This window comes from Aquarana catesbeiana, linkage group LG01 (genome assembly GCF_042186555.1).
Source record: "Aquarana catesbeiana isolate 2022-GZ linkage group LG01, ASM4218655v1, whole genome shotgun sequence".
NCBI lineage: Eukaryota > Metazoa > Chordata > Amphibia > Anura > Ranidae > Aquarana > Aquarana catesbeiana.
The window spans coordinates 285,375,449-285,395,077 of NC_133324.1; the positions used below are offsets into that span (position 1 = coordinate 285,375,449).

The window sequence follows — 19,629 nt, forward strand, 5'->3', positions numbered from 1 at the left end:
CTTAAAAGTTACAACTGAGGGACCAATAACCACTGAAAGCGTTCAGCATACCATTAGTGCACTGTGGTTAATTCACTTGTGTCCAGGTGAAAACAGCTGAACTGGCTGCTCTAATTATATTACATGAATACACTTTCTGTAAATGACATTATCGCATTATTTTAACAAGGCCTTGAGCCCTCAGAAGAATTCTATCAGTTGGATTTTGCATGCACTGCAAATCATTTGCTATCATTTTCCACACAAGTTTTTTTTTTCTTGCTCCTTATGTACCTTATGCAAACTAACAGAGTAAAGCCTAGTACACACGATCAGAAAATCAGACAAAAAAATACCGCTTTCAAAGCGATTGTACGATAATATGTACGTTAGTACACAACTTTCAAGAGCCGATCACGTCAGTTCACCTGAAATTATCCGAAGAGACAAACACAAAGCTTTTCCTCGTACCATACCAGAACGTACAATTTTCGTTTAAGCAGTACAGTTTTCATCCGAAAATACAAATATAATGCAACACATGACATTCCGAATTTTTATTCTGGTCTACAAGAATTTTCGTAACTTTTGAAACCCTTCATTTTTGATATGGAGACTGACATGCAAAAGAAAAAACAAACAATCATTCGTCCAATAATCTCATCATGTGTACCAGGCTTTCCAGTCATTTGAGTCATGGTTTGGCTTTGGTAATCCACTTATTTCTAATGTTTCAGCAGATATCTTCAACACAAGCCTTAAATCAGCTAAATACATTTCAGGTGCATCAAAAAAGTTGTCCACATTCTGAGTAGGAGAGCCCGTACCCTGTTGTCATTCTGCAGAGAGGAACCTTTGCTCTCTGCATGGAAGCAGTGGTCACTCTGATGAAGTCCAGCACACCTCCTACCAGATCAGAGCAGGATCTCTCCAATTAGCAGGCAATGTGAGCTTTGCTGATTGCAGAGCTATAGATCTGGTTCAGTAGGGGGCATGTCAAACCTTGACAGAGAGACCTCTGCTTGCACAAAGAACAAGGGTCCTCCGCATACTGGCAGGGGAAAGGCTTTTTTTACCCATTCTGTGGCTGCTTTCTAAAGAAAGCAAACTGTTAGGCTGCTTTCACACTGGGGCGGTAGGGGGCGTCGGCGGTAAAACAGCGCTGTTTTACCGCGGTATTCGCCCGCTACTGGTGCGGTTTTAAACCCCCTCTGACAGCTGAAAAAGGGTTACAACCACTCATATAGCGCGGCTATAGCCGCGCTGTCCCATTGATTTCAGTGGGCAGGAGCGGTTTAGGAGCGGTGAATACACCACTCCTTCACCACTCCAAAGATGCGGCTTGCAGGAGATTTTTTTCTTCTCCTGCCAGCGCACCGCTTCAGTGTGAAAGCCCTCGGGCTTTCACACTAAACAAACAGCGGAGGCTGTTTTGGGGCGGTTTGCAGGCGGTATTTTTAGCGCAATAACGCCTGCAAACCGCCCCAGTGTGAAAGGGGTCTAAGACTTTAAGCACTTTTTTGCGCCTGAAATGTATTTAGCAGATTCAAACTGAAAGCTCAGTTTGGCTGTAAGAAAGTACCCATGTAGTAACCCCACAAGATCACTACAACAGTTAGACCCCTTTCACACTAGGGCTTTTTTTTTCAGGTGCTTTAGCGCTGGAAATAGCCTTTGCTAAGCGCCTGAAAACCACCTCCCATTCATTCAAGTGTGACTTTTCACACTGGGGGGGGTGCGCTTGCAGGACATTAGGAAAAGTCCTGCAAGCAGCATCTTTGGGACGGGTTGGGAGCGCTGTATTTAGTTGAAATGAATGGGCAGCGCTTCTGAAGCACCTGAAAAGCGCTACCGAAGCACCGCAACACAAGAGTTTTTAACTCCTTCTTTGGGGTTAAAAGCAAACCGCTAGCGGCTAAAAAAGCGCTGCTTAAACAGCACTTTGAGTGGCGCTTTAGCGCTGAAGCGACCATGGCCCCAGTGTGAAAAGGGTCTGAAGTATGGGGGTCAGAAGATGAGGTGCTTGCCAAAGTTAATGCAGCACTGTTTAGCAACACACCTTCCTGACCTTATTATAAGCAGAATTTTAAGCACAGTTTGGAGATTGTAAGTTGTAATACATTTATCTGTCATGCAGCACAACTGATTCCACCACCTATCCTGGGTGATGGTGCAAGGAGCAATGGAGTATAACTCCTGTATACAAAGCCAGATTTAGACCTGGGGGGGGGCCCTGAGGTGCTTCAGGCTCTTATATACAGATTTGGTTTTTTAAAATACATGTCACCACCTCATTTTAAGGTCACACATGCCCACACACACGCAGTCATAGTGCTCTATGTGTGGTTTGCTTGAGCCGCTAAAATTCATTTTTTGAAAAACGATACAAGATCTCAGTCCAGAGGTTTTCAAATGATGGCTGACAAAATATTACTTCCCAAGATACATGTAATATAAGAAAATAAGTTTTTGCTTTAATCTAAATGTTTTATAATTATTTATTTTATATATATTTTTTTTATTGTTTTATATAATTTTTGTATGGATGGGGGTTGTCCCCACCCCCCCCCCATCCTTGTCTGTATAGATGTATTGAGGAAGAGCCTGGTAACATTGTAATGAACCACTTCCCAGCAAATGAAACTAAGCCTCAGGATAGAGTATATTTTTCTTGGTAGGGCTGTTTTTAATCAGCAAAATTTTGTTGATCAGCCAGTGATTTTACAGATTGGATGTAATGCCTGGGTTGACAACAGCTGCCATTGATCTCCTCTACCCCATCTCAACTTACACGTGCTTTGCCTTCTACAGTATCTCACAAAAGTGAGTACACCCCTCACATTTTTGTAAATATTTTATTCTATCTTTTCATATGACAACACTGAAGAAATGACACTTTGCTACAATGTAAAGTAGTGAGTGTACAGCTTGTATAACAGGGTAAATTTGCTGTCGCCTCAAAATAACTCAACACACAGCCATTAATGTCTAAACTGCTGGCAACAAAAGTGAGTACACCCCAAGTGAAAATGTCCAAATTGGGGCCTAAGTGTCAATATGTGGTGTGGCCACCATTATTTTCCAGCACTGCCTTAAAGAGGAAGTAAACCCTGATGGGTTTTACTTCCTCTTTATTTCCCTGCAAAGGTAAAGCATAATGGGCTACTATGCATCGCGGATGTCGCCGCTGTCCCCACAAGCAGGGAGCTTCCATCTTTACCCCTCTTCCTTCCGGGGCCTGTGACTGGCCGGAGTCGCGTGACGTCACTCCCACACATGCGCACGGGAGCCGCCAATCAAGGCATGACCCCTATTAGAAATGGCACGACGTGCCCCTTCTAAAGAGCGAATGCGCCGTAGTCATCGCCACTTGTCATTTTAGTAAATATCTCCTAAACCGTGGAGGTTTAGGAGATATTTCAAGCACCTACAGGTAATCCTTAATATAGACTTACCTGTAGGTAAAAGTGGTTGTACAGGGTGTACAACCACTTTAACCCTCTTGGCCATGGAGTTCACCAGAGTTTCACAGGTTGCCACTGGAGTCCTCTTCACTCCTCCATGATGACATTACAGATCTGGTGGATGTTGGAGACCTTTCACTCCTCCACCTTCCGTTTGAGGATGCCCCACAGATGCTCAATAGGGTTTAGGTCTGGAGACATGCTTGTTCAGTCCACCACCTTTACCCTCAGATTCTTTAGCAAGGCAGTGGTCATCTTAGAGGTGTGTTTGGGGTAGTTATCATGTTGGAATACTGCCCTGCGGTCCAGTCTTCAAAGGGATGGGATCATGCTCTGCTTCAGTATGTCACAGTACATGTTGGCATTCATGGTTCCCACAATGAACTGTAGGTCCCCAGTGCCAGCAGCACTCATGCAGCCCCAGACCATGACACTCCCACCACCATGCCTGACTGTAGGCAAGACACACTTGTCTTTGTACTCCTTACCTGGTTGCCGCCACACACGCTTGACTCCATCTGAACCAAATAAGTTTATCTTGGTCTCATCAGACCACAGGACATGGTTCCAGTAATCCATGTCCTTAGTCTGCTTGTCTTCAGCAAACTGTTTGAGGGCCTTCCAATTTGATGCAGTGTGTGGCATATGGTCTGAGCACTGACAGGCTGACCCCCCACCCCTTCAACCTCTGCAGCAATGCTGGCAGCACTCATACGTTTCCCAAAGACAACCTCTGGATATGATACTGAGCACGTGCACTCAACTTCTTTGGTTGACCATGGCGAGGCCTGTTCTGAGTGGAACCTGTCCTGTTAATCTGCTGTATGGTGTTGGCCACAGTGCTGCAGCTCAGTTTCAGGGTCTTGGCAATCTTCTTATATCCTAGGCCAGGTCCAGACTGGGACAAAAAATAGGCCCGGGCATTTAAGACTGAGCAGCCAATTTTTCCAGGAACCGGGCAATTTTTCTAGGAACCGGGGGGTGGCTGGTGTCGGTGTCCTCCACACTGTAATGTACAGGGGACACTGTGATATAATGGGGACAGCACTGTAAAGGGGCACTGTAATGATTACAGTGCCTCTTTACAGGTAGGCCCCTTTATATTACAGTGCCCCTGCAATTATCCCCCCCCCCCCTTTTCTCTGTAATCACAGTGACCCTTTTTACTCTCTGCTCAGTGTGCAATTCCCCAGCTCCTCCTGCTTCCTTACATCAGAGCCTGCACAGACCCCCCTTACATCAGAGCCCCCTTACATCAGAGTCCGCACAGAGCCTCCCTTACATCAGAGTCCGCACAGAGCCCCCTTACATCAGAGTCTGCACAGAGCCCCCCTACATCAGGGTCCACACAGACCCCCCCTTACATCAGAGCCTGCACAGACTCCCCCCTTACATCAGAGCCCCCTTACATCAGAGTCCGCACAGAGCCCCCTTACATCAGAGTCCGCACAGAGCCCCCTTACATCAGAGTCCGCACAGAGCCCCCTTACATCAGAGTCCGCACAGAGCCCCCTTACATCAGAGTCCGCACAGAGCCCCCTTACATCAGAGTCCGCACAGAGCCCCCTTACATCAGAGTCCGCACAGAGCCCCCTTACATCAGAGTCCGCACAGAGCCCCCTTACATCAGAACCCCCTTACATCAGAGTCCGCACAGAGCCCCCTTACATCAGAGTCCGCACAGAACCCCCTTACATCAGTGTCCGCACAGAGCCCCCTTACATCAGTGTCCGCACAGAGCCCCCTTACATCAGTGTCCGCACAGAGCCCCCTTACATCAGGGTCCGCACAGAGCCCCCTTACATCAGGGTCCGCACAGAGCCCCCTTACATCAGGGTCCGCACAGAGCCCCCTTACATCAGGGTCCGCACAGAGCCCCCTTACATCAGGGTCCGCACAGAGCCCCCTTACATCAGGGTCCGCACAGAGCCCCCTTACATCAGGGTCCGCACAGAGCCCCCTTACATCAGGGTCCGCACAGAGCCCCCTTACATCAGGGTCCGCACAGAGCCCCCTTACATCAGAGTCCGCACAGAGCCCCCTTACATCAGAGTCCGCACAGAGCCCCCTTACATCAGAGTCCGCACAGAGCCCCCTTACATCAGAGTCCGCACAGAGCCCCCTTACATCAGAGTCCGCACAGAGCCCCCTTACATCAGAGTCCGCACAGAGCCCCCTTACATCAGAGTCCGCACAGAGCCCCCTTACATCAGAGTCCGCACAGAGCCCCCTTACATCAGAGTCCCCTTACATCAGAGCCTGCACAGAGCCCCCTTACATCAGAGCCTGCACAGACCCCCCCCCCATTACATCAGAGTCCCCTTACATCAGAGCCTGCACAGACCCCCCCCTTACATCAGAGCCTGCACAGACTCCCCCCTTAGATCAGAGTCCAAACAGACCCCCCCTTACATCAGAGTCCTCTTACACCAGAGTCTGCACAGAGCCCTCTTACATCAGAGCCCTCTTACATCAGAGTCCATACAGACCCCCCTTACATCAGAGTCCGCACAGACCCCCCCTTACTTCAGAGCCCCCTTACATCAGAGTCCCCTTACATCAGAGTCCGCACAGAGCCCCTCTTACATCAGACCCCCCTTACATCAGAGTCCATACAGACCCCCCTTACATCAGAGTTCATACAGACCCCACTTACATCAGAGTCTGCACAGAGCCCCCTTACATCAGAGTCCATACAGCCCCCCCTTACATCAGAGTCCGCACAGACCCCCCCTTACTTCAGAGCCCCCTTACATCAGAGTCCCCTTACATCAGGGCCTGCACAGAGTCCCCTTACATCAGAGCCTGCACAGACCCCCCCTTACATCAGAGCCTGCACAGACTCCCCCCTTAGATCAGAGTCCAAACAGGCCCCCCCCTTACATCAGAGTCCTCTTACACCAGAGTCTGCACAGAGCCCTCTTACATCAGAGCCCTCTTACATCAGAGTCCATACAGACCCCCCTTACATCAGAGTCCGCACAGAGCCCCTTACATCAGAGTCCATACAGACCCCACTTACATCAGAGTCTGCACAGAGCCCCCTTACATCAGAGTCCATACAGCCCCCCCTTACATCAGAGTCCGCACAGACCCCCCCTTACTTCAGAGCCCCCTTACATCAGAGTCCCCTTACATCAGAGTCCGCACAGAGCCCCTCTTACATCAGAGCCCCCTTACATCAGAGTCCATACAGACCCCCCTTACATCAGAGTCCGCACAGAGCCCCTTGCATCAGAGTCCGCACAGAGCCCCTTGCATCAGAGTCCGCACAGAGCCCCTTGCATCAGAGTCCGCACAGAGCCCCTTGCATCAGAGTCCGCACAGAGCCCCTTGCATCAGAGTCTGCACAGAGCCCCTTGCATCAGAGTCCGCACAGAGCCCCTACATCAGAGTCTGCACAGACCCCCCTTACATCAGAGTCCATACAGCCCCCCCTTACATCAGAGTCCGCACAGACACCCCCTTACTTCAGAGCCCCCTTACATCAGAGTCTGCACAGACCCCCTTAGAGTCTGCAGAATTTCCACTTACTGTAAGGGGGAGCTCTGTGGACCTTAATGTATAGGGCAATCATTTTTTTAGGCTGGGTTCACACTAGTGCAATGCGAGAACCCTGCAAATCCACTGCAGGTTCCTGCATCGCACCCAACTCACACGGCAGTTTACACTGCCATATGCGAACTGTTGGGGAGTGTCAATACATCATTAATGACACCCCCATTTCAGCTCGCATATCGCACTGCGAACTGACAGTCCAGACCTGAATCGGATTGCATAGGTGTGAACATCCATGCAATCTGATTCTTGTGTGGACCAAAAAAAGGGTCCTGTGCGAGTTTGATCCGAATGCAGTGCGATATCAGCCATACTATCTGTATGGCTGAAATCGCATTGCATGGACATCGCATGTGATTTGCACTGCAGTGCAAATCACATGCGATATCGCACAGCGCACCAGTGTGAACCATGCCTTAAGGGGGAAACTCATGTAAAGTGGTGTTCTGAGAAGCCTGATTTAGGCCAGGTTCACACTAATGATTCCCCAGTCCCTTCCTCTGCAGCCTCAGCCACACTGAAGATGAATGGACAGGAGACAGCGACTCCTGTTCATTCATAAACTGAAGCATTGTAAACAAGGTTTACAGTGCTTAGTAATGCATAGACAGAGTCACTGACTCTGTCCATTCAGAAAAGGAAGGAGCCAGAAAATGACATATTTACCGGCTCCTTCCTCTGCTGCCATCCTCACAGATCCGGGACATTGTGGACCGGAGGAGGACACATAGAGGGGAAAGGAAAAGCACGGAGGGGGACTGGAGGAGCGCACAGAGGGGGACTGGAGGAGCAGACGGAGTGGGACTGGAGGAGCGCACATAGGGGGACCAGAGGGGGAAGGGAGGAGCACAGAGGAGGACACTGGACAGTTGGGGGTGATCGGTGTGGTGGTGGGGGCAGTTACAAGCACCGATCTCCCTGTATAGATTTCAGTAAAGCAGCTGAAAGCTGCGGGGGGGGGGGGGGGGAGCTGCTTTATTGAAATTTATACTGGGAGATCGGTGCGATTACAATGTTCAGTTATGAATGAACAGAGTCACTGACTTTGTCCATTCAGAAAAGGAAAGAGCCGGTAAATGACATATTCACCGGTTCCTTCCTCTGCTCTCCATCCTGACAAATCCTGGACATTGGGGGACCGGAGGAGGACAGAGAGGGACTGGAGGAGCACACGGAGACTGAAGGAGGATACAGAGAGGGACTGGAGGAGGACACATAGGGGGAACGGAGGAGCACACAGAGGGGGACTAGAGGAGCGTACGAAGGAGCACACGGATGGGGCCTGGAAGAGGACACATAGGGGGAACAGAGAAGCACAAAGGGGGGGGACCGGAGGAGGACACACAGAGGGAATGGAAGAGCACAGAGGGCGACTGGAGGAGCACACAGAGGAGCATACGGAAGAGGACTGGAGGAGCGCACAGAAGGGGACGGGTGGAGGACACGGAGGGGGACGGGTGGAGGACACGGAGGGGGACGGGTGGAGGACACGGAGGGGGACGGGTGGAGGACACGGAGGGGGACGGGTGGAGGACACGGAGGGGAACGGGAGGAGGACACAGAGGGGGACAAGTGGAGGACACGGAGGGGGACAGGTGGAGGACACGGAGGGGGACGTGTGGAGGACACGGAGGGTGACCGGAGGAGGACACGGAGGGCGACCGGAGGAGGACAAGGAGGGGGACCAAAGGAGGACGCATAGGAGGAATGGAAGACACATAGGGGGAACAGAGGAGTGCACAGAGGGGGGGCAGAGGAGGACACAGAGAGGGAATGGAAGAGCATGGAGGAGCAAACGGAGGGGGACTGGAGGAGCACACGGAGGGGGACTGGAGGAGCACACGGAGGGGGACTGGAGGAGCGCACAGAGGTGGACCGGAGCATACGGAGGGGGAATGGAGGAAGCGCACAGTGGGGGACCAGAGGAGGACACGGAGTTGAAACGGAGGAAGACACAGTGGACAGTTGGGGGTGATGAGTGCGATGGGTAGTTACAAACACCGATCTCCCTGTATAGATTTTAATAAAGCAGCTGAAAGCTGCGTGGGGGGGAGGGGGGAGCTGCTTTATTGAAATCTATACAGGGAGATCAGTGCTTGCAACTGCCCCACCGTCGCACCGATCATCCCCGATTGTCCAGGTATCGGGTCAAGCATCAGAGCATTTACTAGTATCGGTGCAACCCTAAAAAAATAATAATATTTTTCATAAGATAATTAATGGCATACTATATTGCCAGGAGTTATCTGAATGGTGAGACTCTGCTGTTCAAAGGTTTTCATAATCTTTTGTACTTTGGTAACAAATTTTCTTCCTTTCAGCATTTCATGAGAATTCAGTTACATAATGGTTGTGTCAACAGATGTTTTTGTCTTACTCTATGTTTGCTATTTCAACGCATGTGTTAAAATGGCGGATGCAGTATTTGACAAGAAAAGGCTATGCTTGACCAGATTTGCATGCAGTTCAAACAAACCTCAAAGGAATGCAGCTCAGTGCAAAGCAGGTGGAATGCAGACTTTAAGCTGCCATGTGTACTGTTCTTGTAAAAGTCAACAGGATTTACCTGACCTGCATTTTATATGCGTTCCAAATGGTGCCCATCGAGCCGTTACCCAAGTTTTCAATTATTTTTTTTTAACATGGCACTTTGAAAAGGCTGATGGTCTTTCATTGTATAGCTTGTGAGATAAAGCCTTAGTAAGGTCACTGCGGTTCTGATATTGTCATGGATGCCTCTTTTGGGAGAGAACAGTTTCCAATAAACACAAAAAAAAAAATCTAATTATTATTCAGCAGCAAATGAATGTAAATGAGAAAGAAGTTATGATTTCAGTGCTTCTGTTGTAAACTTTGAAATTCATCTTACCCTTAGTAAGATTAATTTCTCCTCAATGCCTATAGGTACAGAGACGTTCACGTTCGGGGCACAGGTTTAGTTTAAGTGTGAATACTAAAGTAATAATATATTCTGAACAATCACTGCAATTACTTTAAAACCATCCCTAATTCATCTTTATACCTATAGACATTGAGGAGAAATTCATCTTACTAAGGGCTTTGAAATAACCTTAAAATACATTTTTTCGCCTAATAAAAATGCCCTCCTTGCCTTTCCACTCCAGTGCTCTATGCTGGGGTAGAGGAGTAATGGCCAAGCCCATTATCACAAATATCTTCAAATAAACTCTGGTGCCCGTTGGATGGCGCAGCCATGTTTAGACAGGCCGGGCAATGGCTATAACAGGAAAATGGAGTTAGGACTGAAGATGGCGGTCAGTAGTACAACATCTAATGTCTTAACTTTTTCTGAGACTTCAGTTGGGCTTTGGTGGAGGCAGGATAGGCTTCTCTGAAGAGAAACGTTTTAAGGGATTGCCTAAAAGTGGATTCGAGTAAGAGATAGACGAGGTATCGAATTCCAAACGGGAGAGGCTCGAGAGAAGTCCTAGAGGCGAGCATGGGAGGAAGTGACAATATTTCAACATTTTTTTTTTCTTTTGGTTAGTGCAGAAAAATAAACACACACACACAGGTAATTTCTCTTTGTGTATCCTTTACTGAATTGTGTTGCTTTGCTGGATTTCTCATACATTATTGCTACAGATCTCTCTTAAGTGATATCTGCTATATTTTTCACTGAATCAACGCCTGAAAGCAGTGTTAATTTAGTCAACGAAAATGTTTTTGTCAAAGTTTTCGTCAGCGGCATTTTTGCAGTGACGAAAACACGAAACGAAAAGTACAGCACATTTCTGTCCACTGACGAAAACTATGACGAAAATCAAATCAGAAAACGGGATGAAAATGTGAGGCAGGGATGTTTACACTCGTACACTAACTTCCGTTTTTTCACGGAGCTCCGCCTGCTTCCGCAATCTGTTCCCAGCAAGTAATAGTGTTCGACTGCACCGCAATGAGATGACTGTCAGAGACCAGAGAGGCAGAGCAGCACTGTGCATTACAGGAATCCCGATGAGACTATGTCACACTCCCAGGTCCTGACTCACGAGACGACCGCGCAGCCAGGTGCCCAGAGCAGAGCAGACTGTGTGAGAGTGTTCAGCAAGAGTTGTGTAGTACAGTACAATTACAGCAGGCCTGAGGCCACCCCTTAGACCACTGTCCGTCCAGAGCACTGTGTGTGCAAAACAGACCTCCTCTGACCACTGGCAGTGGCATCCAGGGCACTGTGGATTACAGGCCATCCTTTAGACCACCATCCAGCACTGTGCAGCATTACAGGCCTTCTCTCCACCACCATCTAGGGCACTGTGCATTACAGGCCATCCATCAGACCCGCCTGAGACCACCATCCAGCACTGTGCAGCATTACAGGCCTCCTCAGACCACTCTCCATAACATATTACATTTTTCACTCCAGCAGTAGTGTATAATGAGTTTGGAAATTGTAGAGAAATGCTTAAAGAATGCATTCCAATTTAACTACATCCATTACATTTTTGGTGACCAAAATGACTTTAGTCAACTAAAATGTACTGGAGATTTTAGTCAACTATAATGTACTGGAGATTCGGTCTACTAAATGCAACTAAAGCTCAAAACACTTGTAGAAGACTAAAATGGGACTAATGCCGCGTACACACGAGCGGACTTTACGGCAGACTTTGCCCGGCGGACTTTTCAACGGACTTTACGATGGACTTTCTGAATGAACGGACTTGCCTACACACAATCAACCAAAGTCCGTCGAATTCGTACATGATGATGTACGACCGGACTAAAACAAGAAAGTTCATAGCCAGTAGCCAATTGCTGCCCTAGCGTGGCTTTTTGTCCGTCGAACTAGCATACAGACAAGCGGACTTTTCGACCGGACTCGAGTCCGTCGGATAGATTTGAAACATGTTTCAAATCTAAGTCCGTCCAACTTTTGAGAAAACAAAGCCCGCTGAAGCCCATACACGATCGAATTTTCCGACGAAATTTCAGTCCGCCGGGCAAAGTCTGCCGTAAAGTCCACTCATGTGTACGCGGCATAAGACCAAAACTAAATCGAAATTTGCTGCCACAATTAACACTGCCTGAAAGAATGCATGAATCTTCTAATGCTGCGTACACACGACCGGACTTTCCGGAAGAAAAGGTTCGACGGAATCATTCCATTGGATATTCCTATCGTGTGTGGGCTTCATCGGACTTTCACTTTCGAAAATTCTGACGGACCTAGAAATAGAACATGTATTAAATCTTTCCAACGGAATCAATTCCTATTGGGAAAACCGTTTGTCTGTATGCTATTCCGACGGACCAAAAACGACGCAAGGGCAGCTATTGGCTACTGGCTATTGAACTTCCTTTTTCTAGTCCCGTCGTGCGTCATCGCATTCTAAACGATCAGACTTTGGTGTGATCGTGTGTAGGCAAATCCGTTTCAGCTGAATTCCGTCGGAACTCCGTCGAAAGAACCGTCAGAGTTTATTCTGCCGGAAAGTCCGGTCATGTGTACGCGGCATTAGGAATATGAGGACATGGAAATTACCCAACATCGTAAACTGCTGGTCAAACAGTTAGTATGTTGAAAAACTGTTTTGTTGGATTCAGTAGGATAGCCCAAGTGTGAAAGATCTGTTGGGAACTATTAATAGAACTGAAAAGGTTGACCGAGTTTGGGCACCATGGTTGGAAATTGTAGACATTGACCATCTGCATGACTGATTTTTACATTCCTTGATGTTTAGATGTTTTAGCTTGCTAGGTATTGTATCCTTCTGGGATTTTTTTATTCTCCCCTCATATTCTGCATATCATTGTGTGCCCATTATTATGTCACTTATTTAATACCTGCAAATTTAATAGGGTAATAGATTACCGGAGGTGTCTGACCCTGACAACCACAGCAGCACATAACTGGCTGGAAATTTTCTAAATATTAGTATATGTACATTTGTAGGATATGATTGCATGAGTATGCCTCCTTAAAGGAGAAGTATAGCCACAGCTGTTTTGGCTATAGTTGTCCTGGGGATCACAGGAGTGCAGCTCGTTCAGCACTCCTGTGACCCATTTTCAGCCGACGATGGGCTAAAGTCCGCTGTCGGCTGACGCCACTCAGCCAAACCAGGCTTGGAAAAGATCCCGATTTTACAGTCGGGATTCGCCCAGATACCTGGACTTGCAGCTGGCTCGGCCTCTCATTGAGGCACAGAGAGCCTGAGTCAGCTGCTCCTGGCCCCTTCACAGCCCAGCGTTCTAGTGAGTGCTGGAGAATCAGACCAGAGTGTCGTTGACAGTCAACGGCTCTCTGCTCACTGAAGACTGAGAGCCAAGCGATCAGCGTTCTTTCATCGCTAGTTTCTCATGCCCCGTACACACACTAGTCTTATGCCCCATACACACGGTCGGACTTGCCAACGGGATAACCTCCGTCTGCATTTCCGACATAAAGATTTAGAACATGTTCTCTATCTGAGTCCATCGGAAATGCCGACAGAAAAAGTCCAATGGGCCGATGGGGCATATACACGGTTGGAATATCCGACGAAAAGCTCCCATCGGACTTTTTCTGTCAGGAATTCCAGCCGTGAACGGATGCAGCATTCAAGTTACTCTAGCAATAATTGCTGTCTTCCTGTCCAGGTGCCCCCCCCCCCCCCCAGGAGCAGACAATTGCTCAGCAGGAGGGATTCCCCTGTCAGCACTGTCTGTGGTAATGGTAATGGGGGAATCGTGAAAATTTCTTTCATGCTAAATTCACACAGTGTATGGCCTGCCTAAGCAAAACTCTGAAGAATCAACTTGTCTTGAATTTCTCCTGAAAATAGCAGTGCATTTCCTGGCACTAGGTGCTCTTTTTCTAAAAGCCTCATAGCTGCATATCTGCAGTTTGAGATTATCTAAGGTACTGCTGCCTCAGACTGCTGGCCTTACAAGATTTGGTTTGAGATTTAGTGAAGTGCTGCTCACTATCATTTTTGCTGGAGACTACCCAAGTTATCTGCCTTGCAAGATCCTTGCTTCTGCTTAATCCACCAGTCTTCAGGTCCCCAGTAATGAGAGGGAAAGCTCTAAAATAAGGAAGCAAAGCCCTCCCTGGTACCAAGATGTCTCCAAAGGCAAACCATGGAAAAAGTATGGAAAGTCAGTAATGGGAACATGTCAGTTACACAAGTTTTTAGACACAACCACCACAATACAGGTCTTCTTTAAGGAGTGATTACAGTATTCGTTAACATTTGCCAGCTTTACACTTGGGGGTCCAGTCTATCCAGGACTGAGCAGCACTTGTCTAGACTGATGATTTGAGTGTCAGGAAACTCCATATCTGATATAGGAAACCACAGCACTTAGGAATGCATTATAAAAGAGAGCATCCCCTGTAAGTGGCAGCATGCAGACTTCTAACAATACACTTAATATAATTAGTTGGATTTTTCTGTATAGGAGTGCTGACTGTTATCATTAGTCCCACAGCTGAAATGCTGCCTCTATTTGCTTTCTTGGTGTCCTGTATTGTCTGCAGGAAGTACATGTTTGATAATGAGAAGAATGTTCCCTCCTTTGCAGGAAGTATTTGCGGGATGCGGATCGGCAGGTTCTGGCAAAGAAAGCTTTCATTCTCACCGTAAAAGTGTTGGAGGACACACTTAGTGACGTGACTGGGGTAAGAAAGGGATATTGCAACTGTTCAAGTTTTTCTGCATTTTTGGTGTCTTTTTCTGTTTTTGTAAATTTAATGTGACACTAAACTATAGTTTTAAAAAAATAATTTTCAAGTATGCAAGCTTATTGTATAAATGTAGGGCTGTTACTGATTAAAATTTTCGTTTTCGATTAATTATAACGCACATACAGATTCAACTACTTTTAGCTGATGTCATGCGTAGCTCCTCCCCCGTACGCATTACATTCACTCAGAACTTCCTCAGCGGGGCGGGGCTATGGCGTCACCCTTCAGTCTATTTAAATAGCTCCGTTGTGCATCAGGGGGACTGATGGGGAGCCAGAGACATCCATCACCTGCTGAGACAGCAAAGTGTCAGCTCTTTGGAAAAAAAGTGCCCTCATCATAAATGTTTCTTGATTGCTGGCTAACCAATCAATGTCCAAGTCCAGGATTTACATAGATGTTTATCTGAATACTTTGACCAGTGAGATCAATCAAATCGTTAGGATCTTCCTCAATTTATGATTTCACGGACATCCACGTCACTGGACTCCTTCCCCCTTCCCTTCGTTAGCAGACGTAGGCACTTGGGGAAGGGGGGAGGAGTCCGGTGATGTCAATGTCCGTGATGTCACCGGATCTCCGACGGAACTCCCTGAAGACCCGGTAGCCGGCAGAGAAGTGAGTACTGATCAAAAGAATTTTGATCGATCAAAAAAATTAACGATTAATCGAGGAATTAATCTTTCATTTTCCCAGCCCTATATAAATGTAATACTTCGGAATGTGCATTGTTTATTGTACTGTTAAAAGTTGTTAATAAACTTTATTATTAAAAAAAAGAAAAAAATTATGCAAACTTAAAGCGGAGTTCCACCCAAAAGTGGAACTTCTGCTTATCTGCTCCCCCCCCCCCCCCCCAGGCCGGTGCCACATTTGGCACCTTTCAGGGGGAGGGGGTAACGGGTACCTGTTTTTGACAGGTACCCTTCCTCACTTCCAGGAGACTGTGGCACCAGCCCTCGGAAGTTCAGCCCCCCTCCTCCATCCTCCTCCACCAGGCCAGTAAGAAAGCATAGTAGGAAACCGGCTGTGGCGCTGAAAGGTTTCACAACCGGTTCCCCTTGCGATGAATGCCACCACCTGATAGCAAATCCGAAAATCGGCTGGGGTGCCGGCATCGTGGGCTCCCTGGACAGGTAAGTGTCCATATATTAAAAGTCAGCAGCTACATTATTTGTAGCTGCTGACTTTTTTTTTTTCCCCAGGCGGAACTCCTCTTTAATATTATATTAAAGGCAGATTTTTTTTTTAATAACAAACATGTCATACTTCCCTGCTCTGTCCAGTGGTTTTTGCACACAGCAGCCCCAATCCTCCTCTTGTCAGGTCCCCCACCAGGGCTCCTGGCCTCTCCCTCCTGCCGAGTGCCCCTATAGCAAGCTGCTCTGTGTGTCCATTTAGGCCCCGACCCCGCTCTCCCCTCATTGGTCCACTAGCTATGATTGAGAGTAGTGGGAGGCAATGGCTCTCGCTGCTGTCTCAGCCAATTAGGAGAAAGAGACCCGGGAGAGCCGCTGCTCTCGTGCACATTGCTGGATCGTGGTGGAGCTCAGGTAAGTATTGGGGGGCCGGGCGGGCTGCCGCGCACAGAAGGTTTTTACCTTTATGCATAGAGGGTAAAAAACCTTAACCCTTTCAACCACTTTAACTCAAAAAAATCCTCTATCAGCCTCCTCCATATCCTCCAAATGAATGTTTTGGCTGCTGTGATCTTACTTCCTGATAGAGGGTGGCTACATTAGTTCTCCACCATATGGAGGAATGCAACCATCCCTTTTTGCTCACTCCGAAGATGGTTTAGTGACTATGAAATGTGTAGGGTTCATAGAGCAATGCACATGACTGCAACTAAAAGTGCAGTGCTAGTTCCAAGAAATCCGAAGTAAGGGGGAGAGGTTTGGGAGCTCACGGAGGATTTTACAAGGAGGCAGATAAACGGTGAGAAATTATTTAATGAAAAATAGATTACAGGGCCATTAAGTAATGGATTTTTTTTTGGAGAATAAGGAAAGTATTTAGTGTCATGTTAAGCTAAGCCTGTATAACAAAGTACACCATACTGAAAGTATTCGCCACTAGATAAAGCAATAACCCTTGACATGATATGTATTACTGCTGATAAGCATATGCAAATGTGAAATTAATGCAGGTATCTATGTTTCGGTTTAGGATGAATATGTTCTTTTACCTATTAAGCTTCCAACAGCAGTAAATGAATGAATGTCCTGATAATATATAATAGCCATGACTAAGGACTGACGCCCAAAACGCATAGGCTGTTTTACAGCTCTGTACATGTATTTAATAAAGGAATAGTATTTTGGATGTCATCCTGAGTGCCGACCATCCCTTTCCTTATCCTGATAATATATGCCTACCCCCATCAGAATGTAGATCTACTATTGTAAAACCAACTGTATTGCAGACAAGCACATATATGTATACTCATATGTATGGTATCTTTGCTGTGACCATTTTACTGCTAGTATACATAGTCACAGGGAAGACACTAGTTACTAAACAATCCCCCAGATGGTGATCACTGTCATGAGAGTGATCATCTGTCTACACTAAAGTATTGTTGCCTAAACATTCTCCTGAACTGAGGGCTCTATTACCATGGGTCTGCAGTATCACAAAGCAGAGCATGAGTAAAATTCTCCACCTTCCCTGCATGTAAAATGCTGTGGAGATGACTAATTACACTTAATTGTATGCAAGCATTTAAACGTAATAAAGAGTTTATGCTGCATGCTGGGAAATCTGTGCCCAAGAAAGGTTCTTCAGCTGCCTTGCAAAGACTATATGTGGGCTTCGTGTGTGTTGCTGTAACTTTATGGAGAAAAGGGCTGCCTCCAGGTAAGTCTACTGTCTGTTTGCATTGCTATATACTGTATGCCCCATAGTTGGGGAAACTCTGATAGCTCAAGCTGGCCATAGGTGAGTAATTTTAGTTTTTTCATTAACCAGCAAGGTGAACAAAAAAAGACTGACCCATTTCCCCCATCCACACATTAGGGGTTGATGGTGGAATCCTCCTGCTGTGTCATTGTATTCTGACAGAAGAGAGACTTCCCTGCCATCAAAATACACTGATCATCTCTGCAGATTATAGCCTGCAGCTTTGATCGAGAGGAAATTTTCAAGCACACCGATTATACAGAAGTCGATCTGTAGAACGACTTCTGTAACAACCACAGTGCCCATAGAGGGATCAAAATTCGTCCGGTCCCTGCTGAACTGGACAAATTTTGATCCATTTATGGGCAGGGACCACAGTTATCAGAGGTGCCTTGATGTGCCAGGCAACATATTTACAAATGCATGTAACTAAATCCTCTGTTTTTAAGTAGTTGAAATGCGGCAACCTTCTGTATTGTTTTTTTGTATATTGTGCCCATGTGCCCTTTTTTTTAATTGCTTCTGACATTGTTACTTTTTTGATTTTATGCAAGGTTCTTGGCACAGTAAATGAGCATGCTTTGAATGGTTTTACGTAATAATGCTGACTTGTAGTCTAATTACACACAACCTGCATCCTGACATAACTACCCCTGTATACTTAAACATGCCACAGAGCACTTTAATTGCTAACCTCTAGGCAGATATATCAATTAACACAACTCTTTAATAAATAATACACCTTTAAATATATATTTTTAAATGTTACCTTGTAAGTACCTTAATCAGAACTGGTATAAGCATCTTGCGCTCCCTGTACAGCAGGGTTGGAGTATCAGAGAAATAAAGAGCAAAAGGAGCCACTCAGTTCATGTACTGACAAGGAGTGTGCTGAAATGAAAGGAAAGCAGAGTGACAGAGAGATGAGCTCATCTATGCTGCTTCTCTTTTCACTGTCCAGTCACAGGCTGGAGTGGGTGCAGGGCGACCTTATAAGAGAAGAATGGGAATATTTTTTTTTTTTAATCATACTTACCTAGGTGGATGCAGCATCTGTCCCCAGCCGGCTCTAAAACTGAGAACCGAGCAATTAAACACTGCCGATCGCTTGGTTCCCACAGCTCCCTGAGCAGAGAGCTGCTGACTTTTTAGTTAGCAGCTCACTGCTCTGTCTCCCCCCTCCTGTGCTCACTGGAGCACTGGGCTGTGGAGGGGGCGGGAGCGGCCAGCTCAGGCTCTCAGCTGTTCGCTTAGAGCCTGAGCCAGGTGCCGGTCCAGGCAGGTGGGCAGATCCCGACTTCGTTGTCGCGATCTTGCCCAAGCCTGGACTGGCTCTGTGACATCAGCCAACAGCGGGTTTCAGCCTACTGTCTGCTGAAAACAGGTCACAGGAGTGCAGAACGAACTGCACTCCTGTGATCCACAGGAGAAGTACAGCCAAACGAGTACTTCTACTTTTAATGATCTTGGCCATAAGACTGAGGACATCTAGTGTCGATAAAAAGTATTGCGGAGCAATCTCCAGATTGAGGATTCATACTGCAGCAAATGATGGTTTTGTTATTTTATCTTTTAATGGGCTGTTTAAAGTTCTGCTATGAAATCAACATCAACCATGTTAAAAGCCCTAAAAATTTTTAAAGGAGTAGAGCAGGCATCACAATATATCTGTTGCTACCTTATTTAGTCAGAAAACCCAGCGCTATATGTGAGTGCTTTATTGAGCAACCACTACTAAGTGTGCTGAACGAAAAAACTACTTGTTGAATCAGTGTAGAATTATTGATACACCAGGACTTTTTCAACATACAGAGCAATGCCCTACCCTAACTCCCTATATAAGGACCTATTTACACCATAAAAGTTGAGCTGCACCAGGCAGCCTTGCCTAATGCAGTCCATAGGCAAGGCAATTTGCCTCAAGTCCTGTGAATTCAGTTCACACAACTGCAGTGGTGTGCGCTGAAAACGGTAGGCAATCCTACATTTCTGTGCAGTGCAGCATGTTGTGATGCACTCCACTACATTACAACACGT

At 46.8% G+C, this 19,629-nt stretch overlaps 1 protein-coding gene across 4 annotated transcripts in view; it reads left to right on the plus strand.

The window, feature by feature from the left end:
• Positions 1 to 19,629, plus strand: part of CABIN1 (calcineurin binding protein 1) — a 372,633-nt gene that overhangs the window by 309,466 nt on the left and 43,538 nt on the right. For all 4 annotated transcript variants that reach the window (XM_073629206.1, XM_073629207.1, XM_073629208.1 and 1 more), the window contains one exon: positions 14,529 to 14,625. In XM_073629206.1, the coding sequence (XP_073485307.1) occupies positions 14,529 to 14,625 (97 nt within the window). The remainder of the gene's footprint in view (positions 1 to 14,528; positions 14,626 to 19,629) is intronic.